At 43.1% G+C, this 26147-nt stretch overlaps 2 protein-coding genes across 2 annotated transcripts in view; both read right to left on the reverse strand.

Moving 5' to 3' along the window:
- The window catches only part of GNPTAB (N-acetylglucosamine-1-phosphate transferase subunits alpha and beta), a 43462-nt gene extending 21323 nt beyond the window's left edge, over positions 1-22139 (reverse strand). Inside the window, exons 1-7 of the mRNA XM_083461845.1 lie at positions 21742-22139; positions 19540-19625; positions 11722-11841; positions 10258-10299; positions 8820-9025; positions 6826-6890; positions 6077-6211 (exon numbers count right to left, since the gene is read on the reverse strand). Coding sequence (XP_083317971.1) covers positions 6077-6211; positions 6826-6890; positions 8820-9025; positions 10258-10299; positions 11722-11841; positions 19540-19625; positions 21742-21858 — 771 coding nt within the window. The 5' untranslated portion in view covers positions 21859-22139. The remainder of the gene's footprint in view (positions 1-6076; positions 6212-6825; positions 6891-8819; positions 9026-10257; positions 10300-11721; positions 11842-19539; positions 19626-21741) is intronic.
- Positions 1-26147, reverse strand: part of SYCP3 (synaptonemal complex protein 3) — a 113354-nt gene that overhangs the window by 37037 nt on the left and 50170 nt on the right. The window lies entirely within an intron of this gene.

Below are 26147 nucleotides of genomic sequence, written 5' to 3' on the forward strand. Positions count from 1 at the left end.
GAGTCCTAGAAATTATTTGTACTACAATCCTTGGACAGTGCATCTAGGACTTCTTTTTTAAAAAAATAAATAAATAAAAATAAACCAACTTCAAGATCCTGTAACATCCAGTCTCCTTAAACTGAAAATACCATTTGCAACGAATTTCATTTTTAAGATACTATACCATATCCTGAAATGAAGCTGCCCATCAGTTGTTTGTTTATCTATGTGTTCGTCAATACACATTTCTGAAATGGCTTAAAGGAACTAGAAATCTGAGATTCAAAAAGGCTCCAGAACTAATCCATTTGTGGGTCTTCTCCGAATCCTCAGCCAAGATTTCCAATCCACCGCTAAGGTCATTTATTACTGGGGAACTGTTTGATCTGCTTGCTATTTTTAACACTTGCCACCAGTTAAGTCTAGATATCAGCTTTCATAATGGGCTAGATCAGGGGGAGGCAAAAGGTTGGTGCACTAGGCACAACGTCAAACAGCAAATGTGGCTCACAAAGGGAAACGGGCTGCTTTTCTTATTCAAAGAAAGCAATCTTCAGATGTATTTACTGAGGCAAGTGGTCAACAGAAAAAGGTAAAAAAGTTACACTGGTCGCAAGGTGAGATCTGAAAGCTTAGCCATGTGTAGGCGTGTTAAAGGCAGCACTGCAACTTGCTCCTCACTTCAGGAAAGTAAAGTTAACCCCAGGCAAACTCCTAAGTGGCTAACCTGGGCGCCATATGAAAGAAACACTGTACAGTCTACCAGAGAGCAGCTGGATTGCACGGCCTCTCGGCAGAGCATTGACCTAATGGACTGCACTGAGGTGGATGTAAATGGGGTTCAGATTCCCTCTGTCAGTCTTAATGGGCTATAAGTAGTAGCCCTTTAAAGCTGCAATATGCAGAAGCAGAGCCATGGCCAAAGGCATACCTACAGTGTGAGCCAAGGAGAGAATCAAGAGCCACAGCCGCACTGAGAGGAGGAAGAATGTGAGCAACTGCTCACTATATAAGTATTGGCAAAAGTTGTGTTAACAGCAGCTCATACGACCAGAATTGAACCAATGTTAGAAAGCAAAAGATACATGCAGCCTCTGGGATTTAAAGGGTAATTGCATAGAAGAATATTCATTTATATATTTTGCTTAGTTGCTCATATGCACCCATTTTGTGTGCGCGCCAAAATACATCACTATCAGAGGCTGTGAAATTCCATTGGGCAGCAGTGGCCGGGGGGGGGGCAACCAACCCAAGTGCATTTTTAATATTTGAAATATATCCATGCAACAAATTAATTTTTGCCCAGCTTAAATGCAATCTTCCCCTTCCCCTGTCCATCCGACTTTCCCATAAAACTGCAGCTCCTTATGAGGAAAACAATTCTCTATTTGGAAAGGTTGCAGCATTTGGAACTTTTCAGCTTAGATAAAAGGCAAGAGATGAGTTGACAGAAGTTTATAAAATCACACATGGCATGAGGAAAGTAGATAGAGGCCATCAGGCTGGGAAAAAGTTCCACACCCCACATTTAATGCTTTATAGCAGTATATTGCAAGATTTATTTTTTTTACAAATGCTATTCAACTGCATTTATATTTCATTTACATAAATGAACCCCAACCCCAAGATAATTTCTTTTTATTTTTTAAACTGACCTTTCCTCTTTCCTTTCAGACATTTGTCCCCTTTACCCATCCCATTCTCACAGCAAACATAGGCCCAGCTGTCACGCTTGTGACATTTTAAGGCCGTTGATGGTTTGAATTCATGTGCCACCCGATAGCTCTAAATCTGACTCATGAGGTCTGTCATGGGGAAAATCCGATAAATCTCAGCCCTTCCAGAGCATCATCATCTGGACAAACCGATGAAAGGGTGGCCTCGCTAGTTGTTGAAACGGAGGTAGAGTTATGGATACCAGCAAGCGCTCTCCAAAAATAATGCTGTGGAAATGCTACGGATTGCAAAGCTGCCATCAAGCAGCCTCGCATTTATTTAGGAGAACAATGTCATGCTGTCCCCTCCACTGTGCATCATCGAAAATATATTTATGCAATGTTTCGCAGAAGTTTCCACTGCACACAGGAAGGCTGTATTAAGGACACAGGATTTCCCTGTCTCTTATCCTCTTCATCCTCATCGCTATGGAAGGATGCATAAAGTTACCCTAAATAAAACAAAGCTCGATCTTTTCCTGGGTTTTCTCAGTGGTTCCAAGTCCCAACAAACAAAACACCCGTACTGATAAAAGCATATTCCCCAAATGGATCCCAAATTAAGTAAATGACTAACAAGGAGAGCTACCAAGTGGTGAAAAACTGATTATCGAATTATGAATGGTGCAGGTGGAGAAAAAGTATTTTTTCTTCTTCTTCTTTTCTTCTAATACTAAGATTACTAAGATAATACCAAGCGGAAAGCTCATAACTGACAAAAGGAAGTTGTTCACATAATGGTCGTGTTCAGACATTACAATAAATCACGGTCTACTGTGAAGGGAATCAATCTAGTCTCTTCCTGGAACAATCACTAGTAAGTGTTCAGAAATTTTCACTTCCAGTTTTGGTTAACAGCAGTTAGCTGTTTCGTCAAAATTTGACAAGCTCCAGTTAATTTTAGCAATGGTTTGTTTAGAACACAAAGACAAGAAAGAAACAAATTATCCCAACCACCTGAGTCTATTCATGCCAAATGAGTTAGGGAAATGTAAAAAATTGTCTTTTCATAGGCCGTATGAGTAGGCAAGCTTCTTGGCTCCAGGGCAGGAGTGGGGCAACTTGTGACTTTCCAGATGTTGCTAGACTACAGTGCCCATCATCCTCACCACTGGCAATGCTGGGTGGGGCTTATGGGCACTGGAGTCCAACAAACTCTAGAGAGCTACATGTTCCCCACCCCAGTGAAAGGTATTACTGAATCAAACTGTGCTACTCACTCATCCCTTTACTACCCTTTAAGTTTAGAACAAGCAAACTTCAAACCACAGTTTATGAAGCTGGATCAATTCAACATAAGTAGTAAGGAAATTTTGTCCATGGTATAATTATTTTCCACCTAGTCGTTTTAATAGGTTGGCACCCTAATCTAAGAATTCCAAAACACAGAGGCGCTTTCACTTGCTGCCTGTGGCTGTACTTGAGGGTATATACTTGAGGGTCAGCTTCAAAAAATTCCACCAGAAAAATGCTTATGTGGCAGTATTGAGTCAGTGGCTCATGTGCTCCTGGCTTGCACTCTGAGATTTGAGGAGTGAGGTTATTACCACTCTATACTACCCCATACGAGGTCGTTCAATCATTGCTACTGTGTCCATTCTTTCAAGATAACCATGTGACAGCAAAAACTGCAAAAATTTTAGCAGGGGCAGTTAGAATAAGATCCATTTATTTATTGATGTAAACCTCCAGAATGTATTTTGTATAGTTAAGTTTTCACCTCTATCTTCAGTGCATTGTATTTTATTGTATTGCTATGGCTAGTGGCTGACGCAAATAAAGATTCTTAATTTTTTATTTTAAACCACAATTCATTGGGTTCAGAGAAAACATCAAGCTGTGGTTAATAATTAGACGTCACTTTTGGCCCTGCACAACTTTGGAAGGTTTGCCAGAAGAGAATGTGGCCCTTGGGATGAAAAGGTTTTCCCGCCCCTGATATAGACTGCAGTTAAAATCCAGAATATAGCCTCCAGTTTCTAACACAGCCTGTACAACCTACTACAATATTATAAGCATGATTAATCCTTAAAGTTGTCTATAAATAACATTATTGCCACAGGCTTCAGCTCTAGCACTTTCAGGAAGAGGTATCAGAAGTTACTAGAATCAAGTTTAAATATAGTCGTGGAACAAAGTGTATTGCTTGGCATCAACCTATTGTCATATATTTAGTCTGTGAGCACCTTGCAGCCAAAATTCAGCCACCAGAATCAAATATTGAAGGAACTGTGGTGTTTAAAAAAACGAGTATCATAGAAAGTCCCACATGCAGCTCCCCAAATTTGTAGAATGCAAAAATCGCAAGACAGATATGAAAGATTTGAGTAACAGCTACAGTGGGAATGTTTGGACAAACACTGGGTTTCAAACTTTATAACAAAAAAAGAGAAATGAATCACTCCTTCATTCTTGTGTATGGTAGGTAAATAGGTACATCGGCACTGAAATACTGGTTTAACAGCACTGAACTCTCTGGCTCAAGAAGGGCATAAGCTTGGAATATTTATTTTTAGGTCACCTTTGCAAAACCTTGGACCAAACATTCATAAAGATTTGAAAAGAGGAGGGTGACACCTAGTGGCCAACTGCCGGTTTCTACGCAGTGTTGCAATTTCGGACTATGGCATTAAATGAAACAAATTATTTGTTTCAACGGTACCAACTTTTTCTTCCAACTTCCAATGCCTTGGATTGGAACTGGATTGGATTTCTTTTATTACAGAATTTCATTGTTCTTCTCAATGCAAAATTTAAATTGATTGCAAGACATTCATTCCATCAATCCGTACCATTAAAGACTTCTTTAAATCAGGCAGAAGACCAGCAACAATATAACAGCTAAATAGGAACTCAAATAATCAGACTTGTATCCAGTTTTGAGAGCAGAAACACAACATTACAGTGGACGCTCGGGTTGCGAGATTTGGCGCTTCTGCACATGTGCAAAGAGTGATTTGCACAACCGCCAAAACCCAGAAGTAACCCGTTTGAGTACTTCTGGGTTTTGGCGGTCCGCAACCCGAAAAGACACAACCTGGAGCGTCTGTAACCTGAGGCATGACTGTATTTGGGGTTTAACTACTGCACTAGGGAACAATTTAATAGAAGAGCTTCCTTGTAGTAAGGATTTAACAAAGTCATCTGAGCAAGGATAATGGCTGGGATCCAAAGAACTACACACTAACGTCTGGGTGCCTAAGGGCACTTTGGGGCTGAGTTTCTCAAACATCAGCCTATCAGGCTACATACCACTTTTGAAACCAAAAGATGCTTGTAAGATGGCTCTGCTGTTCAAAGAGTGAGGAGGGTGGGGAATACCAAAATCCCACTGGGATTGCCCAAGCTCTTTAAGTCATTAACTCACAAAAAATGATGGGAGTAGCTGCACAAATCCTATATAAAGGTTATATCTGATGTGCACGCATCTGGCTCTTCACACAGAGCACGTAGGGCATGCATGCAACTTTGAATTCCGTCCAACCACCTGTGTGTTGACCAAACTGTTAGGCAGAATTTTTTGTGAATTCAGTTTAGAATAATGCAGCAAACTGTTTTGCAAAGCACGTCAAGGATATTTATTGGGCTAATGCAAAATTGGGATATTCAGGTACGTAATTTACATTTCCAGTGGCTTGTAATTCAGGGTGCCAGAGCTCACAGAATTGTGGAGTTGGGGAAGGTCTTGTAGGACACTTGGGAATGTACACACCATACATTTAAAGTGACCACCCAAAGGATCATGGGAACTGCAGTGTGTTATGGGTGCTAGGAATCGCAATTCTGTGAGAGGTAAGCTACAGTCCCCAGGATTTGGAGCGGGGATGGTGCTTTCAATGTATGGTCCATATGCAGAACTAGATCAGGGTCGGCAACCTAAGGCCCATGGGGCACAAGCAGCCTACGGGGGTCGTTTAATTGGCCCTCGAGCCGCCCGCTCGGTGAGTCCCTGCGTCGCGCTGTGACGGTTAAGTGCAGCGCAGGGACTCGCTTCCATGGCACCAGAAATCGCGCCTGTGCAGATGCTGGAAGTCGCAGGCATGCGCAGGATCCAGCCCACAGAGGGATCTCCGCTGGAGTGAACTGGCCCCAGCGAGGTAAACCTTGCCGACCCCTGAACTAAACCAGCCTCTTGGATTTCCTGCCTCAAGCAGGCCATCTCCATCAGAATTTTTAGTTTGCAGCCAAAGTTTTCAAATCAGGATTTGGCATCTTTTGAATAACCTATGAGACTACTACAATGGTAAATGAATACAGTAACAGCGCAGGAGAAAATCATTTTGATTTGCGTGCAAGGAGAAAATGATTTTTAGCAGAAGGTTTACTCCATTATTCGCAATCATCTGCTAGATTTTGCTCTTATCCTAGTTGACACTTACCTGCTTTATCTTGGAAGCAAGGTTTTCGGGCAGTTTTGCTCTTAGTTGATTTGTCTCTTTGAATGTAAGTGGAAATCCTTTGAGGAAAACTAAGTCTTGCATTATTACTAAACCAGGAACTTCTTTGTCTGTAGTCTGCAAGTAAGGGAATTTATTATTTACTTAATTCTCTTTTTAAAGGACTAACACTCCCCCCCCCATTGTGCTCCCCAGGGGAGAAGTCACGCTTTTAGCATGAGAATTTTCCTTACAAGCTATTACAGCAGTTATGGAAATATTACAGAAAAACAAAGAATTTTTAGAAACAGGGCCTTGCATCCAAGCAAGGATCCAAACTTTCTAGTATATATAAAGGTAAAGGTACCCCTGACCATTAGGTCCAGTCATGTACAACTCTGGGGTTGCGCGCTCATCTCGCTCTATAGGCCAAGGGAGCTGGCATTTGTCCACAGACAGCTTCCGGGTCATGTGGCCAGCATGACTAAGCTGCTTCTGGCGAGCCAGAGCAGTGCACGGAAACGCTGTTTACCTTCCCGCCGGAGTGGTACCTATTTATCTACTTGCACTTGACGTGCTTTCGAACTGCTAGGTAGGCAGCAGCTGGGACCGAACAATGGGAGGTCACCCCGTGGCGGGGATTCGAACCACCGACCTTCTGATCAGCAAGCCCTAGGCTCTGTGGTTTAGACCACAGTGCCACCTGCATCTCTTTCTAGTATATATACCAACATCATTTTAAAGGAACATACCAAATAGCCTCTCCACACTGCTTGCTTGCTGCTTTCCTTTAACATCTGAGAATGGACATCTTCGGCTGGAATGTTCAATAATTCAAATCACAGGTCAAAACGTTTACAGAATTTTTGCAGCAATACACTGCATAATTTGTAAATAAAAACTCTTTTAAGATCTCACATATACTTGCTATGGGACACTTTGAAGTTTTCTCTTACAATCCAGTGCTATATAAATTTTATGAAATAAGTATTTTTTAAACACACCACTGCAGAATGGGGATAACTTGCCCCCGAATCATCAGAGTTGGTCATTTAATTTCAAAGCCAAATGCAATATTTGTTAGCCAATGGAAGAAACAAATCACAATGCCACAGTCCCATAATGAGGGGTTTTCTCTCCATCAGCTATTGCCAACAGAATAAGAAGTAAGAAAATTTGTTTTATCTGGAGGGTGGGACCTTTAACAAAATGTTGCAGTATGAAAGATTCCAGCAGCTCCATTTAATGTCCCTCCCTCCCTTTTCCAACACTCTCTCCCCAAAGTAAGTCCTCACTGGGCTATTTTGTGTGGATTAGCTACGGGGCTAAGTTCAAGGTGCTGGTACAAAGTGTCAGCTTCGCCCTTGAGCCAGTGCCACTGACTCGGCTCAACCACTTCAGCCCCGACTGTGCCAGGCGAGCTGGGGTAGCACTTCCAGAAACCTTCTTCTGCAGGAACAGGTCTAAGTGCTGTGGACTCACAACTCAGAGCTGTGAGCACCGAACTCACTTCCAGAAGACAGCCGTGCACAGCAGAGTATAGCAGAGCATAAATCACTTGGACGACAGCACTGAAGAATATCTTCTTTTATTCACTACAGCTACTATACTATACAAACTATATACAAATGGAGACGCTGGAATGCACTGAGTGTTACAGCTGCTTTCTGCAGCGACCTTATCTACACAGAGGTAACACTCAGTCTCCCCTTTGAAGTGAGGCTGGAGCGGAATAAGTACTGGAGCACAATCCGCCCCCTCCTCTCTGGAAAATCAGCAGATTCTTGCAATGGGAGGGGTGAAATCTCCTCACAAAGTCCTATGCTACTTGTGACCAGGATACCTAAAAGACTGTCTCGACTCTTATATAGTCATCTGATTACTGTGCTCTGCAGACAATAACCTCCTACAGATACCATATTGTCAGTCAATCTGTTCCATATGACCTAGGAATTTGGCTTTTAATGTGGCAGCAGCTATGCTTTGGAACTCAATCTCACATATTATCTTTTGGGTGCCTATTGAAGACCTTTCATTTCCTACAAGCCTTTTAAGTAGAGATTTGTTTTATCCCAGTGCCTCTGTTGGACACGGAATTGCTTTTAATGTTAAAATTGCTCTGGGGTGTTTTATGGGAAGCGCTTAATAAACAAAACAAAAATAAATACAACATCCATCTCCTTGTGTACAGACAAGGAAGATGCACCCGTGTCTCTGTGAGCAGCGTGTCTCAAGGGACTAGAAAGGGAATCTGAACAACAGGCTACGCAACACCTCACCTCATCATGAAAGCAAAATGCAGAGCACTGAGAGAACAATTACAACATGGTCCACATTTTGCCCAAGGCAAAACCTCTCTGCTGCTGTTGTTGAAAAATTAAGAAACTAACAAATTATTCTCCAAATAAAGCAAGTGGTAATGTCATGTTATTTTTATTAAGGAGGCACCACCAACACTGATATTTTTGCATATAAACCGGGGGACACCAAATCACTACGTGTACATATTTCTCTACATATACTTGGATCAAGTTTCTGGAACATTTAAGGGGGGGCCTTATTTTTAGGACACATTCTCCTCTGCCTACTAAGTTTATCTACTGACATCCTTTAATCATTGCAACAACAAGAGGAGGAGGAGAAGGAAATCCCCTAGAGAAGAGTCCCTTCAAACAGCAGTAATCCTATGGTAAACTAAAACCATATGTTGCCAATTAGTGGGAGAAGACTTAAAATAGATCCTTACCTTCTTTAGAACTGTCAAAAACAACTACAGTAACGTTGGTGGAAGGGTTCTTTGGCTTGGCAACCAGGAATATATTGTTGGCAGATCTCAGCAGGGGATAGACAGAGGGCAGGTCCTTAAGAGTGATGTTGCTCCGCAAAGCTGGATCCAAGACGAGCATTGGCACTTTTATGCAATGTGTCAGTAAACACTCCAGTTGCTTCTCACTAGGATCAAGACAGCAAAAGTCAGGCATACTCTCAGGTTCAAAGCTGCACGTGGCTATTCAGCTTTGACTAGCTTTTGATAAAGAAGCACACACACACCCCAATGGCGTTGCCTGCTCTCTGTTTATTCATATTTTGCAGAAATATATCCCAGGTCAAATCTATACTTAAAGTAATCATTTCTTTAAATATTTGTCATGTGTCACAGTATACTACAGGGGTTCCCTGTGGCCCATGAGCTTCATTCAGGCTGTCCATGACGTTTCTGTAGATAGGAGATAGCAGGTCCCACATATTAAATATTCATCTTGATTTTTAAAGCTGTCTTTTATTGCTTCTTTTATTTCTTATGTATTGTATTTTATTGCATGACAATTTTATTTCCACCATACAGGGCACTGAAATTACAACGGGCAAAAAAAGTTATTAAGTGATCTGCCAAGTCCCTCAGCCATTTTCAAGTTTTCCGGGGTGGGAGGACCACTGCTGTATTGCATACAGCCTTTCTAGGTTGCCCAGCCTGATAAAATACAGAAGCCAGAAATAAATGAAGTAGAAAGCAGTCTATGTTCTGTACCATGAGAGCAATTTGGCAGCTGCTAGTTGGGTTTACATGGGCCTTGTTGCTCACCTCATTAACCTTTCTCTTACAGTCAGAGGTAACAATGAAACATGTCTTCACATTTTGAGGTTTTGTCCGTATGGTGGACATCACCCATATTGCTTTAGGTGTGTGTGGATCATTGGGAATAACTACAAAAGCCTGATTTTTGAGTGAGCAGATAGGGAATGAGGCAGAAGGCCTTCTTGGTAGTTGTGTCCGCCCTGTGGAACACCCTCCTTATCAGATGTCAAAGAGATAAACCATTATATGACTTTCTGTCGACATTTAAAGACAGCGCTGTTTTGGGAAACTTTTAATGCTTGAAGTTTTGTTGTATTCCTTTATATTTTGTTGAAAGCCACCTAGAGTGGCTGGGGCAACCAGTCAGATGGGCGGGGTACAAGAAATAAAACAAAACAACAACAATAATAATTTAAAAATGAATTATTTACTTTAGAACATGAGGAAAAGTGTACCAGTTTTGTCCTACCCCTTGATCATGGCTATTTTAAATGTTACTTCACTCACTTGAAATTACAGTGTCAGTTAAGGTTCACACAGTAATTAATATATTGATAGTTGAAAGCCTTTTAAACAAAAAACATGAAACACCTATATTATTTCTTACCTTTTCTTAGTTGGTTCAGTTGTATTCTTTCCAAGAATTTCCCTAAAACACAAGTAAACGCATAACTATTCAATCCCCCCTGAATTAACATATACACCCAAAATGCACACAGGTTCTAGTTACTCTCATCACCCTGTAGACAGTAACAGAATCTCAATAACGTGAGTTTTTGCACACAAAACCCAGAAGTAGCAGAATATGTCACAGCATCAAACCTCTCCCATTCATACCACCTATTAGGACACAGAAGCAATTCAAGGACAGGTGCTTCAGTTAAAGAACTGAGAGCCATGTCCGATAAATCTACAGGATGAATGGCCAATTTAATTACATCCCCTCAAATGAAGGCTGCTGAAGCACACTTCAATATGGCAGCTTCCCACAGAGAGCATAAGGCCTGCAAGCAGCTAACCTCAAGGATTAATTGGACTGTGGCAGGGCATGAATGTTTACGTTGGCTATTGTTGCAGAGCCTCTCAATCGAACTGGACAATCCATGAAGCAAATTGATTACAAACTTTGTGATCCTTGCAAAGAGCCACAAACGCATTGAAGAGTTTTCCAGCAGCATTCACATGACACCATAACATTGCCTTCCAGATGCTTCCAGATGTTCATAGCATCCTTGGTCATTCTATGAATCCAAATGTTGATATAGCCTCTATATAGTTCACTGCTTGGAGCACTCTGAACTAAGGCAAGAATCAGGGACCCTCCTCTTTAGTGAGAACAAGAAGACTTTCACAGTCGCACTGAAGCCAAGTGGTCAGGGCCAGCTGAACATACAAAACATTGTTTTCATGTTACCTGCTTGCAAGAATTATTGGCACCCGAGAAAGCAAAATGCCATGCCCCTGATACAATACTCTCTGAAAAGAGAGTATTATGTGGGAGATGTACATGCTGCAGATATGACTCAACTTGCTAATCTCCCACATGCAAGTCCTTTTTCAAATATTACACCAGAAGCACAAAACAGGTAACATGCAAAATTCTCTAACATGAAGTATCTAGATGTTTCCTTCCAATTGACACTGGATGGGCAAGAATAGAAACAGGTAAGAACAAGGATAGACCAACGGCAAAAGCCAATCTTATGAATTTATTCACCTGCAAAAGCCTATGGCACCTTAGGGAGGTTCACTTCCTTCTGGCAAAACCTTGGGCTGTATCCAACCAAGTCCTACTCACAGTAAACCCATTAAAATTAATGGGCCTAAGTTAGCAAGTCTCTACAGCTGCAGCGCATGCTGTAACCTTCCAACAGTTTTGACTTCACCCCCAAAGGCGTGCTCCTCTATGGTCTCCCAAGGCAGATGGATGCCAACCAAGTTAGTCGTGTTTATTAGTTTCAATGGATCTACTGTGAGTAGGACTAAAACTGGACACAACCCAATTGTTTTAGTTTTCTTACCTCCAGCCAGGGCAGCTCAGCATACTGTGCACGCAGAGAAATGTTCTTACCTCATCATTCTCTGTTCTTCCTCCATCTGTTTCCTCACTTGCTGCAGTTCCCTGATCAGCTCAACATCTGTGCCATTCACCCAGGTGTACACCACATCAATAGGCATTGGCAAGCAAAGCCTATAAGAGAAATCCCATTAAGAGAGAGAAACCAGCTCAACCTGTCCAGGCTTAAATTGAAAAGCAATTCACAGCAGCACAGATTACATTCGCCTGCAACCAGTCAGTTGAAACTCATGAGTTTCAAATGATAAACTTGTTCCATTATTTCTGGCATAATCAAAACATTCAGTTAAGCTTTGTTTCTTCATCAGTTTCTCATTTTTAATCAATGTGCTTCTGCATCACCACACATTAAAAATACACTTACTCTGGTTTACACATTAAAAATATTAAAAATAATGTTTACACATTAAAAATACACTTACTAACCTAGACAGCATCTTAAAAAGCAGAGACATCACCTTGCCGACAAAGGTCCGTATAGTAAAAGCTATGGTTTTCCCAGTAGTGATGTATGGAAGTGAGAGCTGGACCACAAAGAAGGCTGATCGCCCGAGAATTGATGCTTTTGAATTATGGTGCTGGAGGAGACTCTTGAGAGTCCCATGGACTGCAAGAAGATCAAACCTATCCATTCTTAAGGAAATCAGCCCTGAGTGCTCACTGGAAGGACAGATCCTGAAGCTGAGGCTCCAATACTTTGGCCACCTCATGAGAAGAGAGGACTCCCTGGAAAAGACCTTGATGTTGGGAAAGATGGAGGGCACAAGGAGAAGGGGACAATAGAGGCCGAGATGGTTGGACACTGTTCTCGAAGCTACAAACATGAGTTTGACCAAACTGCAGCAGTGGAAGATAGGCATGCCTGGCGTGCTCTGGTCCATGGGGTCACAAAGAGTCGGACACGACTAAACGACAACAAAAGAAAGATTCTTAAAACTTGTAACTTTTTATGTTCTTTCCTTCCAATGACCCTTCATGCAGCATTTCTCAAACACTTATTTTTGAGTTTGGCTCCCCATTCTTAAATGTATAGTGCTTTTAGAGCAGGAGATACATAAATAAAACCTACATCTACCATACTAACCCCCCCCCCCAAAAAACCCCACACCTCTCATAGCAGATTGTGCAGAGCTCCTTGCACAGGGTCGTATGTGCATGCAACCCATTGCTGTGTGCAAAGATCCATGGAAGAGGCCACTCATGTCCCACATTAATCATAAACAAGATTGGGATTATAATGTGGCAAGTGGGGAAGAAGGTCACCTCAACAAATCCAGCATGGATTTGTTAGGCTCCTCTGCTGCAAGGCATTTAATCTATGGAGAGGAAGGTCCCATCTGTTTCAGGAAGCCAAAAAGTTTGTTTCCCTCTTCTAGGTGTTCCATGGTCTTCCCCAGGGTTTGACAACCAAAGTCTTAATTCCAAAACTCAGCCCTTGATTCAGGAGTTCAGATCCTAATTTATAACTCTGGAAAACTCTTATGAAAAGTAGGAGGGGGAAATCACATTTTCTGCTCACACATCCTGCCCAAGTTCAAAACCAGTATGGATTTTCAAACTTAATGTAACATTTTCCACCTATGGCTTTTGTCGAAACTGTTCTAAAAATACTTATGCGGAGGAAAACAATGTGTCACAACCAGCCATTCATGATTTATTCCAGCTATGTCATTGTTTGTGTTAAATTGGCCAAAGATACATCCTCACTGTCTGTTTTTCCTGACTTTGCCACAGCCAGACCCCCTGCACACCCTGTTCTAACACACATAGTACCAGTTCACATGCAGTCCCCCCTGGTGCCTATGATCAGCAAATGTCCAGGAAAGGAATTAGAGAGGCCTCATTCCTCCGCCCACAGATATACAAAGGAAAGAATGTTAAGAGTAGCCCTACCGGTTCAAAACAAAGGTCTATTGAGCCCAGCATTCTGTTCCCACAACAGCCAATCAAGGAAGCCCACAAGCACAACAGATCACTTCTGCTTATGATCCCCAATATTCCAAGGAACACCAGAGCAAGCCTATATGGCCATCATGACGAGTGGCCACTGATAGCCTTATCTTCCATGAGTTTGTCAAATCCCCTTCTAAAGGCACCCAAGTTGGTGGCCATCGCTACCACTGCAGCGAGTTCCATTGTTTAACTACTTTGCAGTGCGAGAAAGTGCTTCCTTTCATCTACATGTTTTGTACAAACCACAGTATGTCGCTGCCCCTGGACCCCCTTACAATCTGTCCATCATTTGTTTGGAGCAAAAAGAGCACACAAATGGCATTCACTGGCCCCTGAATGTATGCAGGTACATCTCTGTTCATACGAAATAATCTACAAAGCGAGGAAAGGGGGCTATGAGGGCAATGAGGGGCATTCTGTGGGGCCTCCCAAATTCCCCATGTCCTAAATCATGCTTCCTCAATCCCAGCCCTCCAGATGTTTTTGGCCTACAGCTCCCATCATCCCTAACTAGCAGGACGAGTGGTCGGGATGATGGGAATTGTAGTCTCAAAGCATCTGGAGGGCCGAGGTTGAGGAAGCCTGTCCTAAATTATCTGAGATCCAGTTTACCACATTGGATTACATGTACTTTGTTTTCCTGTTTACCAATAAATAATGTGTGAGAGTTCAGAAGATATTTTAATAAATATACTTCATAGGAGTAGTTGGCTTTTTAAAAAAGTTAATTATGATGCCTAAAGTTGTAAAAGTTAATTCTAGCTTCAAAACTGCCTGGTTTGACTGGCTTTATATCCATTCATTTGCATCTACTTTTGCAGTCTTAGAAAAGGAAAATTCTCCATCTCCTATCATTGCATGAGGATTCCTTTCAAGACCTGCTAACTAGATGGAGAATATATGCACTCAGAACCCTGCATGAATTGGCTTACAGGTGAATCTTTTCCTTGCAAGCTTGCTGTTGCACCATTATTAAAGTCCTGTAACACGCGTGCAATGGTTCTGCAACACCTTATTTTATCTTACAAAAACATAGTCTACTGGGATATTCTTAATACCCTGCTACACCCCAAATTAGCCGTGCCTCTTAATGATAAATAATAGATTTTGTTAAGTAGCTGGAACATGACCCACACAGCTGTATAAAAGGAAGGTTTGCTTTGGCCAAATAACAACAGTTTTTTCGAGAGCTGATCCAGATGGACAAGTGTCTCAAGTTAAATCGGGCATCCCTAGAGTGTTTAATTTTAGTTAAGGAAAATTAAAACATTTATTGTGTCTGCCCAATCCTTGAAATGCTGGCAAGCCATCCTAGACCACCAATTATCCAAAAACAATTTATTTTTAATCCTCTGGCTCATGCAGAGAGACTGGCAGACACTTCGGACACAAAGGAAGGCATGTGACAAAAACAAATGGAAATTCCTTTCAGTCTGGTGGCGGCAGCAGATTTAAATACTGTTTCTGATCAGGAGGCGGTGCTGACAGATATGGAACAAAAGACGGCTCTTGAAGGGCTCCATTATTTCCTCTTCCAGAAGGTTAGGAGAAGAGCACATAGCTCTTCAGGAAAGAGCCATAGCTTAGTGGGACAGAACCTGCTTTGCCTTCAAAAGGTCCCAGGTATAAACCCCAGCATCTCTAGGTAGGGCTGGGAGACACAGTTGCTCTAAACCAGGAATTGCCCCCAGCGGTTTCTAATCTTGCCCCATCAGTCATTTAACCCATGAGGGCCACTACCCTGAACCCACATCCACCTGTCAATCTGTGATGTCAGCTGAGGGGTAGGAGGGTTCAATTCAGTGCTGTTCCCAGCAGGATTTAACCTCAGTTTGATAGCTGACAATTGGAAAGTTAAATTCTGCTCAGTTTGGATGTGAGTACCTGTTCCCTCCAGGAAACAGGAGTACACAGTCAAAGGAAGCATGAGAAAAACCTGTATACCTGTGATATGAAAATCCAAACATAAACTGCGAACAACCCTTGAGTGGAGATTATGGTTTATAATAAAAGATCTGTTTCATAGCAAATTCTGAGTTATCAATGTCAATGATGGGGCAAGATTAGTGTCAATTTTATTTCTATACAGCCTTTCCCTATTTTATGTTTACTGTGCTGCTTTGTCAGTCTGATGTATTTGCACAGAAAACCTTATTCCATCCTCTCTTGGCTACAGAACGGACCAGGACAATCTCAGATTAAAGGAGGCATGTGAGCCCTTCTCCAAGTCTCCCCTTTTCACTTGGGCCAGCACTGCTTTCACCCAAGCATAAGTGTTATTTCAATGAGCTGTGAATGCTCCCAAATTGTCAGTGTTTTGAAATCTAGGCTGCTGAAAGCCCCTGTGTTTCAAAAGGCATCTACACTCTCCATCAATGCATCTCCCAAGGGGCCAGGCAAGATAACCAAGGCTGCAAACCTAGCCACATGTAAATTCCACTTAAACCCACACTGAACAAATTTAATTGCTCAGCTCAGACATAAAAATCACCATCACAAGAACTTTCTGACATAAGAGCTGTTCAGCAATGGGAAAGACTTCCAACAAGAGGTGGTGAGGCTCTCCTTCCTTGGGAGATTTTAAAGCAGAGCTATTAATCAAATGCCACTAGCTTCCAATGTCAAAGGCAGCCTCTGAACGCCAGCTGCAGCCACAAGCAGGGAGAGGACTGCTGCCTTCAGTTCCTGCTGATGAGCTTCCCACAAGCATCTAGTTCAGGGGTAGGCAACCTAAGGCCCAGGGGCCGGATCCGGAAATCACATTTTTACATGAGTAGAATGTGTGCTTTTATTTAAAATGCATCTCTGGGTTATTCGTGGGGCATAGGAATTCGTTCATTATTTTTTTCAAAATATAGTCTGGCCTACCACATGGTCTGAGGGACAGTGGACTGGCCCACAGCTGAAATAGGTTGCTGACCCCTGAATCTAGTTGGTCACTGTGTGACTCTTATGATGTTCTAAAAAACAAACCAGGAAACCAGTCTCTGCAGCTGCCACTTGTCTAAAGTACTGGAAGAGGTGAAAGAGAGGTACGGGTTGTTCTCCCAGTTCTCAACTCTTCCTCCATTTCTCAGCCATAACAAATGCTCCCAATATTAAACTTATAATGAAGATGCTAAGACCCCAAGGTGATGTTACGTTCTACACTGTATTTTTCAGAGATATAAAGATACTGTTATGTACAGGTCACGCAAGCAGGAAGAGATAGGTCACTGCAGCCAACTGAAATATTAAGACTGATAACATCAGCCACATCCTCGTTTGGCTGCGGTTTACAAAGGGAAAAAAAACCTATTCATTGTTCTTCAACAATGAAAATAAATACTTTACTTGGTAGACGGGAGGTATACTAGGAGGTAGACAGGAGGTATACTATACTGTGAGTGCAAGGTATATCTGGGGATTTAAAATGTCTAACAGTGATTATATTTTCTGTGGAGAAGAATTACCACAAATGTTTCGTAGCAACATGACCTCAAAGACTACATCCTGCTTTCAATGAAGATGACCTTTCTAGACAATTTTCCTGCTTTGCTGAAGTTTAGGGAGCCGATGCAATCGCCCCCAAATTTATTTTGACTAATTACTTCAGAAAGAAAAAGAAGCTTGAGGATCACAATATTATATATGCTAAAAACTAATTTAAAAATTCACAGTTACTTACACACTGTGGTTCGGGGGGGGGGTGTATTAATGGTTGTTTGGAATTGAAGTCAGAAGACAGAAACAAGTGAGTAATCTTTATGATTCAAACTCAAACCCGGCATGACTATGACTTCAACACAATCAAAACCAAATTAGTGAGCTATAACACATTTTACTGTTCCCATTTACATTCTTCTATTCCAATAGATTTCCAACAAAGTAGTTAAATAATAAGGGGGGTGGAGTTGCAAAAATACAGGAGGAGAGGTATGGCCATATGGATGAAAGAGAAAAAGCAGGTGGAAAGTGGAGCTGCAGAAGAGAGAAATTGTTTCAGAAATGAGGTTAGGAAGGTGAAAAGGGAAGAAGAAAAGTTTGGATTTGATATCCCACTTTATCACTACCCACTTTATCAAAGAAGCTAACATTCTCCTTTCCCTTCTTCCCCCACAACAAACACTCTGTGAGGTGAGTGGGGCTGAGAGACTTCAGAGAAGTGTGACTAGCCCAAGGTCACCCAGCAGCTGCATGTGGAGGAGCAGAGACGCGAACCCGGTTCACCAGATTACGAGTCTACTGCTCTTAACCACTACACCACACTGGCTCTCTGGGAGCTTTGTAGTTGCACAGAGTGTGTTGAGGAAGGTCTAGAGCAGGGCCATGCATGGCCCGAGGGCTGCATGTGGCCCTCAATGCCTTCTTGGGTGGCCCTCAGCTACATTTGACACCCCCCCCCCATCTCAGCGCTCGGCTTTGGGAAGGTGGTGTGAAGGCTCTCCTGACACGATCCTACAGTCATCCAGCCTCCTTCCGAAAACCCAATTGTAGTGCTTTCTCAGCTTGGAAAGGAAGAGGGACGATTCTAGTCCCCTTCCAGAGCCTCGCACCTCCTTCCCAAAGTCTGGCACCTCAGTTATCCGGCTTTGGTAAGGCATTAGAAGGGCTCTCTCTCTGCTTCTCTGCAGGACACAGTAGCATGCAGCCTGCAGGTTCTATGCTTAAGTACTTTTGCAGCCACCCTGGTCTAGGGGGTTATCAGGGGGAGTTGGCAAGAGAAGCAAATAGGAGGGCTGAGCCCCCCCCCAATAATACAATATATTGAAAATCAGATGTAGCATATACACAATTGACTACCCAGAGCTAATGGTGTATCCATTTTATCAAATACTTTGCTATCAGGTAGCCTGAACCTTTAATTGTTGAGATGAGGGCATTGCAATCAGACCAGCTGCAACTACAAACACTCCCTCTTTTAAAAGCGGTCCCTCGTTTATCCTTGGCTCTTAGGGACAACATACTATTCTCTGGATAGGATGACTCATAGATCCTCTGCACCCCACGCCACCTCCAAAAACTGTGGAGAACTCAGGGGAAAGTCTCACACAACGTGCTGAGCTTAAAAACAAGCAAAAGTTTCTGCCTGCTCCAAAGCTTCAGTGGAACACAAGAATCCTCTGCCACTTGCAGAGGACTTGGGGTGCAGGGACTCCCCTGAAGCATTAGGAAGGAGCAGCGTAAGTCTCTTGCACTGCTTCCATCTGCTTGAGGCTCACAGAAGATTTGAGGAAATGTGTGTGTAAGTGATGCCGCATCACGCCAAAGACTCTGAGTTGAGGAGCAAGCCCAAACAGACTAGATGCAATTCTCAGGTGGATTTAACAATCAGTCTCTCTTCTTTACTGGGAACTTTGGAAATTGTAGTTCTGTGGGGGGAATACACGGTGTCCTAACAACTTTCAATACCTTTAACAAACTACCGTTCCCAAGATTCTTTAGGGAAAGCCATGACTGTTCAAGATGGTATAATACAGTTTTAAATGTACAGTGCAGAAGGGACAATAGATACAAAGACTGCACACTTATATACAGGTTCAATGGGAAAGATGAACAGAATATCAAAGTGGCAGCCAAGCATTTGGAAAAGTTTTATCGCGGTTTTCTGCAACCACACTTTTTCTTCTGCATTCTCCTCCACATCATCAGAAATCTGATTCATATATAGACTGTAGGAAGGAAGGACAGAAACATAGCAACACGCAGGCAAAGTTGTGGGCGCTTTCCCCCACCATCGAAAACTGTTTCAGCAATGACAGCTTGAAAGTGGGGAAAGAACAGGTTGTGCAAAGGTTAAACTGTGCTACTGTTCACCAATGCTTTCACAAACACAGGGGGGGGGGGGAGAACGACTGCCATTCTGGATTCAAGACTTACCTGTTCTGAAATGATTTCCCAGCAACGTTGTCTCTATAAGAGTCAAACAAAACATGATACTGGTCCCGACTCCACTCTAGAACAACCTACAAAAGAAGGAGTATCTCATATCATACCCTAAAATGGTGATGCATTAGGTTGACATTTAAAATCAGTGGCACTGATCTTCAGGTGGTCGTACAGGGCAATCCCAGGCTGTCATTATTTTACAGCAGTGAATTGATCATATACCAGAACTTTAGGTTTGCACATTTAAAGAAGATTAAAGCATCCTTCCACCTCACTGCTGTTTGGAAAGTGACAAGAAAATGCATTTTAAAGTGTGAGAAGAAAGAATTGCTAACGGGATGCAAACAAATCAGAATGAATGTGCAATAAACAGGTCATCTGGAGAGACCAATGTAGAAAGAAGAGCAGGGCCACTTACACTTTAGCAAGGAATAAGTCAATGTTTGAGTTCCCTCCTACTGAAAAGATTTCTTCCAAGGCTACAATCCTAACCCCACTCACTGGGAGTAAGCCCCACTGAATTCAACAGGACTTCCATCTCAGTAGACATGTTTAGGATTACACTGTAAGAAGAGCAAAGCTTAATCTGGTTTTTCCTGAAATTCTCCATTTTACTCACATAGACATGCAAACCTCAAGAGCCGTTCCAGACCATCCAAGCTATGTTGAAATTGTTTTTAGATGACTAAATTCTTTTTTTACATCCAGAAATTTACAAAATCTGCACAACTTGTCAGACTCAAGGACTCAATGTTCACATCTTATCTCACTTTCCCTCCCGTCCCCTGTCAGCAAGATAAATCAGATGCCTCAATCCCACAAACTATTTCAACGTGAAGACTTTATGTTGAGAACTAGGAAACAAAAGTTTGTTGCTGTGTTCTTAGCTTGTTTAAGCTAAGAACATATGTTATTAAGCACATTGTTCCCCACTGAGGCCCAACACTGGAAATAGACAATGAGATAAAACTGACAAAGAACAGAGCAGGGACACATCAGATCACAAGATCTGAATGAACACAGGCATCAGAAACTGTCAAGATACGGAGTAGTTCCTCTGCAAGTATCACATGTATATTTTGGTGGAGTGGCTAGCACTATCTCGGGCCCATCTATTAACCACAGTCTCTGCTGACAGCAAGTTTTAGTTGCCACCACTCACCAAGAAAAGGGGCAAGTACACACACATATTTAATGCTGGATTGTTTTTAACACTCGATTGGAAGCCGCCCAGAGCGGCTGGGGAAACTCAGCCAGATGGGCAGGGTATAAATAATAAATTATTATTATTATTATACATTTTACTTGTTCTTCCTCCAGCTGCAGTCACCCTTCATGATTCTCCTTGGCGTTCTCCACCTCTTTGCTTCACTCCCAACCGCCCACACAGCAAAGCTGCCTGGGTAACATCATAAAGTACTGGGAATGATCCCTACTAGTGCCTTGGCCAACCTGGTGCCCTCCAGATGTTTCAAACTACAATTCCCATCTGCTCCAGTCAGCACAACTATGCCTGCTGGGAGGGGTGATGGAAGTTGTAGCCCAAAACTTCTGGAGGAATAGAATATGGCGGAAGAAGAACGCTGGGAGACTATAGGAAACTGTGCAGTAGGTAATGTGGGCTATGAATAAAGAAAGGAAGTATAACAAATGCAGGGAGAAATCCAGAGAAAGGCAGGAGGAATGTAGGGGGGTGGGCGCAATATAAATGAGGAAAAAATGGCAATTAAAGAGTGGCAAGGGAAACGATTTGCGTATAGAACAACGGGTGGGAGCTTCAGGAAGATGAGAAGGGCGCAGCACGTGCTGTAAATAAAGTTTCTGCTAAAATCTACGAGTCTTTAGGAGTAACATACCTACCAGGCCGAACAGGCTGCGATCTTCCCGACACAGGAGATGCAATGAAGGAGAAAATAATTGTGCCTGTAACGCAGCTGCTTAAATGCAGGGGAAAGGAAAGATGGCGGGGGGCGGGGGGACTGGAGCGGAGACGGGAAGAGGAAAACCGGGACTGTCTGTCACATGCAAGGTGGGAAGGAGGGAGGGAACCCTTAGCAGGATTTTAAGGGAAGTGCAGTCGGGAGAAGGATCCTGGAAGTGCGGCTGGGGGAGGGGATACTTGGGAGGGCTGCAAACAAAACAACCCCCCGGCTCCCGGCTGCTCCGGAGCGGGCCCCGCAGGTCTCCACTCACCTCTCCGAACTGCAGGGCAGAGACGATCATGAGGACGATGCCTCCGAGGCAAAGGCAAGGCCCATACCTGTGGGAGAGGCAGGTATAGGTCTGTCTCTGCAGGAGCTTCAGCAGCATGACCCGACGGCCACCATCACCCTACAAGCCCGCCGCCGGTGCCCACCTTCCTCTCTTGCGGCCGGCGGCCAATCCGAGCAGCAGCAGCAGCAGCAGCCGTCGCCCAACCCCGCTGCCGGGTGCATCCCAAAGGCCGCCGCTTCCGGGATCGGGCTCGACGGCGCCATCTACGGAGCCACGGCGCCACCTTCGGGCCTGCAGTTGCTGCAGCGGGCGGGCGCCGCCTCCTCCTACTCTTGCTGTGCGTTGCTCCGAGCAGCAGCGTGGAAAGTCTCCTTTTCTGCCCGGGGAAAAAGTCATGTGCTCGTCGGTCTTTTTTGCACGGTCTCGTGACCGCTGGCTAAAGAAAGGCCTTCTTCCTCGCAGTCTTTGAATTAAACAAATCAGTCTAAACCGCAAACGCCGCGTGCAGGCCTGCCCAGCCAAATGCAAGCGTTTTGAAAATAAGAAAAGGTTAAAAGGGAGGGGAGAGCAGACGCGGGTATGTCCCTCTGTCCGTTCTCTCCACACACCCGTGTCCCTTGGTTCTGCCTCGTAGCGCTGCTAGGGTTCTTGGGGCACCGAAGGAAGCTGGAAAGTGGGACGATTCAGTACAGGCAAAAAATGGGGAAACACGTATTCACACGGCGCGTGGTCGAACGGGAATCTGCTTCCACAGGGTGAGGCAATGGCCACCAACTTGGATGGCTGTCAAAAATTACACAGATAGATGTAGGAAAGGGCTGGCTGGGGCAACCCAGCGAGATGGGCGGGGTATAAATAATAAAATTATTATTACTGCTACTACTTGTAAACACGGTGGCTGTGTTCTCCCTCCCCTCAGAATACCACTTGCTGGAAACCACAGCAGCGGAGAGTAGTCGGGTACTGTTTGGGGGTTTCCTATAGGCATCTGGTTCGCCACTGTGAGAACAGGATGCTAGACTTGTGGGCTATTTGATCCAGCAAGCTCTGCTTATGTTCTTATGAGCTTTTCGGAGTCAGGTCTAGAATGATGGTTCACATTTTTGAGGCAGCAAGAGGCGCTTGATTTTTTCTTCCTCAGCCTCTAATGCAATGTGTGTGTGTGTGTGTGTGAGAGAGAGAGAGAGATTACTTATGTAAAAGCATTAAAATAATGCTCATAAATTACATAGTGTAATCTAAAACACCCTAAAAAGGACTTAATCCACCAGCCTCTTGGTGACAAAGGTGGCGTTCGTATGCAGCATCTGAAAGAACACAGAGTTGGGGCAAGACACACCTCATGGAGGGGGTCATTCCACAGATGTGGAGGCACCACTGCAAAGGCTCTTCCGTGGGCCTGCACAATACAACTCAGGAAAAGCCAGGAGAGGCTCTTCTGCTGATTTGAATACAGTACTCAAAAGAAATACCAGCTAGATGTTTCCACATACTAGTGACACCTTACACCATATTCCTTGATGAAATCACACACAGTTTCATGTAGATGTTAAACACTTGATAAAAAAGGATAGAACTCTGGTATACCATTGCACAATTGCCACGGAGCAAACAGTTATAGTCTCCAACACTGTCTGGAATGTGTTATCCAGTTAGGACCTATTGTAGTAAAGAAGAGAGAGTTGTCCATGTATACCAGGCATGGCCAAACTTGGCCTTCTAGATGTTTGGGGACTACAACTCCCATCATCCCTAGCTAACAAAACCAGTGGTCAGGGATGATGGGAATTGTAGTCCTAAAACATCTGGAGAGCCGAGTTTGGCCATGCCTGATATACACCAATGGATAAAATAATTTAATGCAGCTAGGGCTGGACATACCTCCCCCCCAAAAAAAACCCCTCAAATGGTGGGACGCCCTCTCCACCCTACCCCCTGAAACCCATTGAGGACTATGGTTGCCAGGTCAGCAGTATCCCAGACCCAGAGATTTCAGAGTCCAAACCTGAGACTTGGTGGTGGCTCCTGGTGACATTAGTGGGGCATTTCCCTGTGATGTCATGGAGTGGGCCCTGGAGATGGGGGTTAATTGGGAGAGAGGAGACAAGGACAAATTCCCCAGAGTGCCTATGCTATAATTTGTAGCCAGCTCCTGCCAATATTAAGCTTGCAAGCTGAATGCACAGTCTTCTTAGTGCTTTAATAATAATATGTGCATGTTCAGTGGATATGGAATCCTGACTGACTGTTTGCAAGTGAAAAGAAAACCAAGGGGTTGGTCTAGAGTAGTTGGAACTCTGAAAAGAAGCACTCCAAAAGGCAACATTTTGTTTCAGAACCTCATAAGGGTGTAAAAGGTAAAGGTAAAGGACCCTTGGATGGTTAAGGTGACTATGGGGTTGTGGTGCTCATCTCGCTTTCAGGCTGAGGGAGCCAGCGTCTGTCCACAGACAGCTTTCCTGGTCATGTCACCAGCATGACTAAACTGTTTCCAGTGCAACGGAAGACTGTGACGGAAACCAGAGTGCATGGAATGCCATTTTACCTTCCTGTCACAGTGGTACCTATTTATCTATTTTCATGCTTTTGAACTGCTAGGTTGGCAGAAGCTGGGACAGAGCAACAGGAGCTCACTCCGTCACAGGGATTCGAACTGCCCACCTTCAAGCTGACAACTCCAAGAGGCTCAGTGGTTTAGACCACAGCGCCACCCGCATTCCTTATCACTTATGAAAAAGAAGATTTCCTTTCTGTAACCACAAGGCTGTTGCCACTAGGTGGTGCCTAAAACTTTCTGTATTATTGTGTTGGGGGTATTGTGTAGGCAGTGGTTTTTCAACTGTTTTCATGGTAGAACTGGGTATCTCAGCAAAAGGAAGGATACTTACCGGTAAGTGTTTGCTGAGATTATGGGAATACAAATATAAAGAGATCCCTGTCCAGGAATTATATACTGGTAGCTGGTGAATCAGCCAGTGCTGGAAAAAGGCATTCTCTGTCACAAAGGCCACTTGGGCATCTAGTGACAATGTTGGATCCAGGAGGTAACCTCCCAATTATGTAGCTGCTCCTTCCTGGAGACTGCATACCCTCCCTACCATGCCACCTTCTTGTCATGATTCAGCCTCGGTTTGTTGGCTCTCCCCAGCCCAGTACTGCACCTAAGTGCTACTCTAATGTGGGCTATCCCATGCAAAAAATGAAAAGATGAGTACATTTTCAGTTGCCAAAATCACAATAATCTTAGCTTTTTCCTTTGCACACTTCCAGTGGCCCTACATACTGTACTAGCTCTATTTCATGGTATTAAACTTTTCTCCTAGTTTTAAAAAAGGAAACTATATTTGAAATTTCAGTTACTTCCACGCTACTGATAGGAACCACAAACTTTTATTAATTAAGATTAAAAAATTACTAGAAGGATAAAAACGGATTGTTCTTAGGAAATAAGATGTCAAGGAAATAAACAACTATCTGATTTTTAGAAGACATCTGAAAGAAGCTCTCTTTAGGGAAGTTTTTAATGTTTGATGTTTTGTCACTTTATTATTATTATTATTCTGTTGGGAGCCACCCAGAGTGTCTGGGAAAATCCAGCCAGATGGGTGGGTAATAAATAATAAATTATTATTATTGTTATTATAATAAAATAAAGGTATGAAAATCCTCCAAGCCATTTGTTTCTTTGTGTCCCATTGTTGAGACTCAACCTGATCTGAATGTCAAAGAAATTCACTGGCTAATTATAACCTGAAGTTACCTTTGATTTGCGTTTCAATCCACAAACATTCAAAACATTAGAAGAAGACAATTGTTTATATTCTATGGTAGTCATAGGTTAATGGCAACAACTTTCCTTTAATTAATTTGTGACATGCTCCAGGTTGTTTTTTCAGAGAGGGGAGACTATTGAGCCAGGCAATATAATTACATAATCCCCAGATCAACTACCTGCAGGGTTTTTATTTAAATGAAGCAGTCCATTTCCTTCATATCAGTCAGTTCTGGAAATCAGATATGCACTACTGTTTATGCACACTTGCATTCTTCCATGAAAGACAACACAACTCATTCAAAGTGTATTGTGGATTATGGGCAATAACTACTTGATTTTTCTCCTTCTGATTTGTTTGAAGTCCATTATATGCACATATCATTTTAATACTGATTTCTTAATCTGTATACTGTACCACTCTCTGTGTTTAGGTTTTATGGCAAAACTCTTTAGCTCCACTCTTTTATTCCTTGCAGACCAAACTGCAGAAAGAGAAGAGCTATATTTTCCGGTTAATGCTGACATTTGAATCTTTGCCCTTAGTGGTCCATAAGACCACTTGACCCGGTATAACAAGGTACAGAAAGAGGGAGAATTACTAGCCTTTGCT

The sequence above is a fragment of the Podarcis liolepis genome (genome assembly GCF_965112155.1).
Source record: "Podarcis liolepis genome assembly, chromosome: 10".
In the NCBI taxonomy this organism is placed as follows: Eukaryota; Metazoa; Chordata; class Lepidosauria; order Squamata; family Lacertidae; genus Podarcis; species Podarcis liolepis.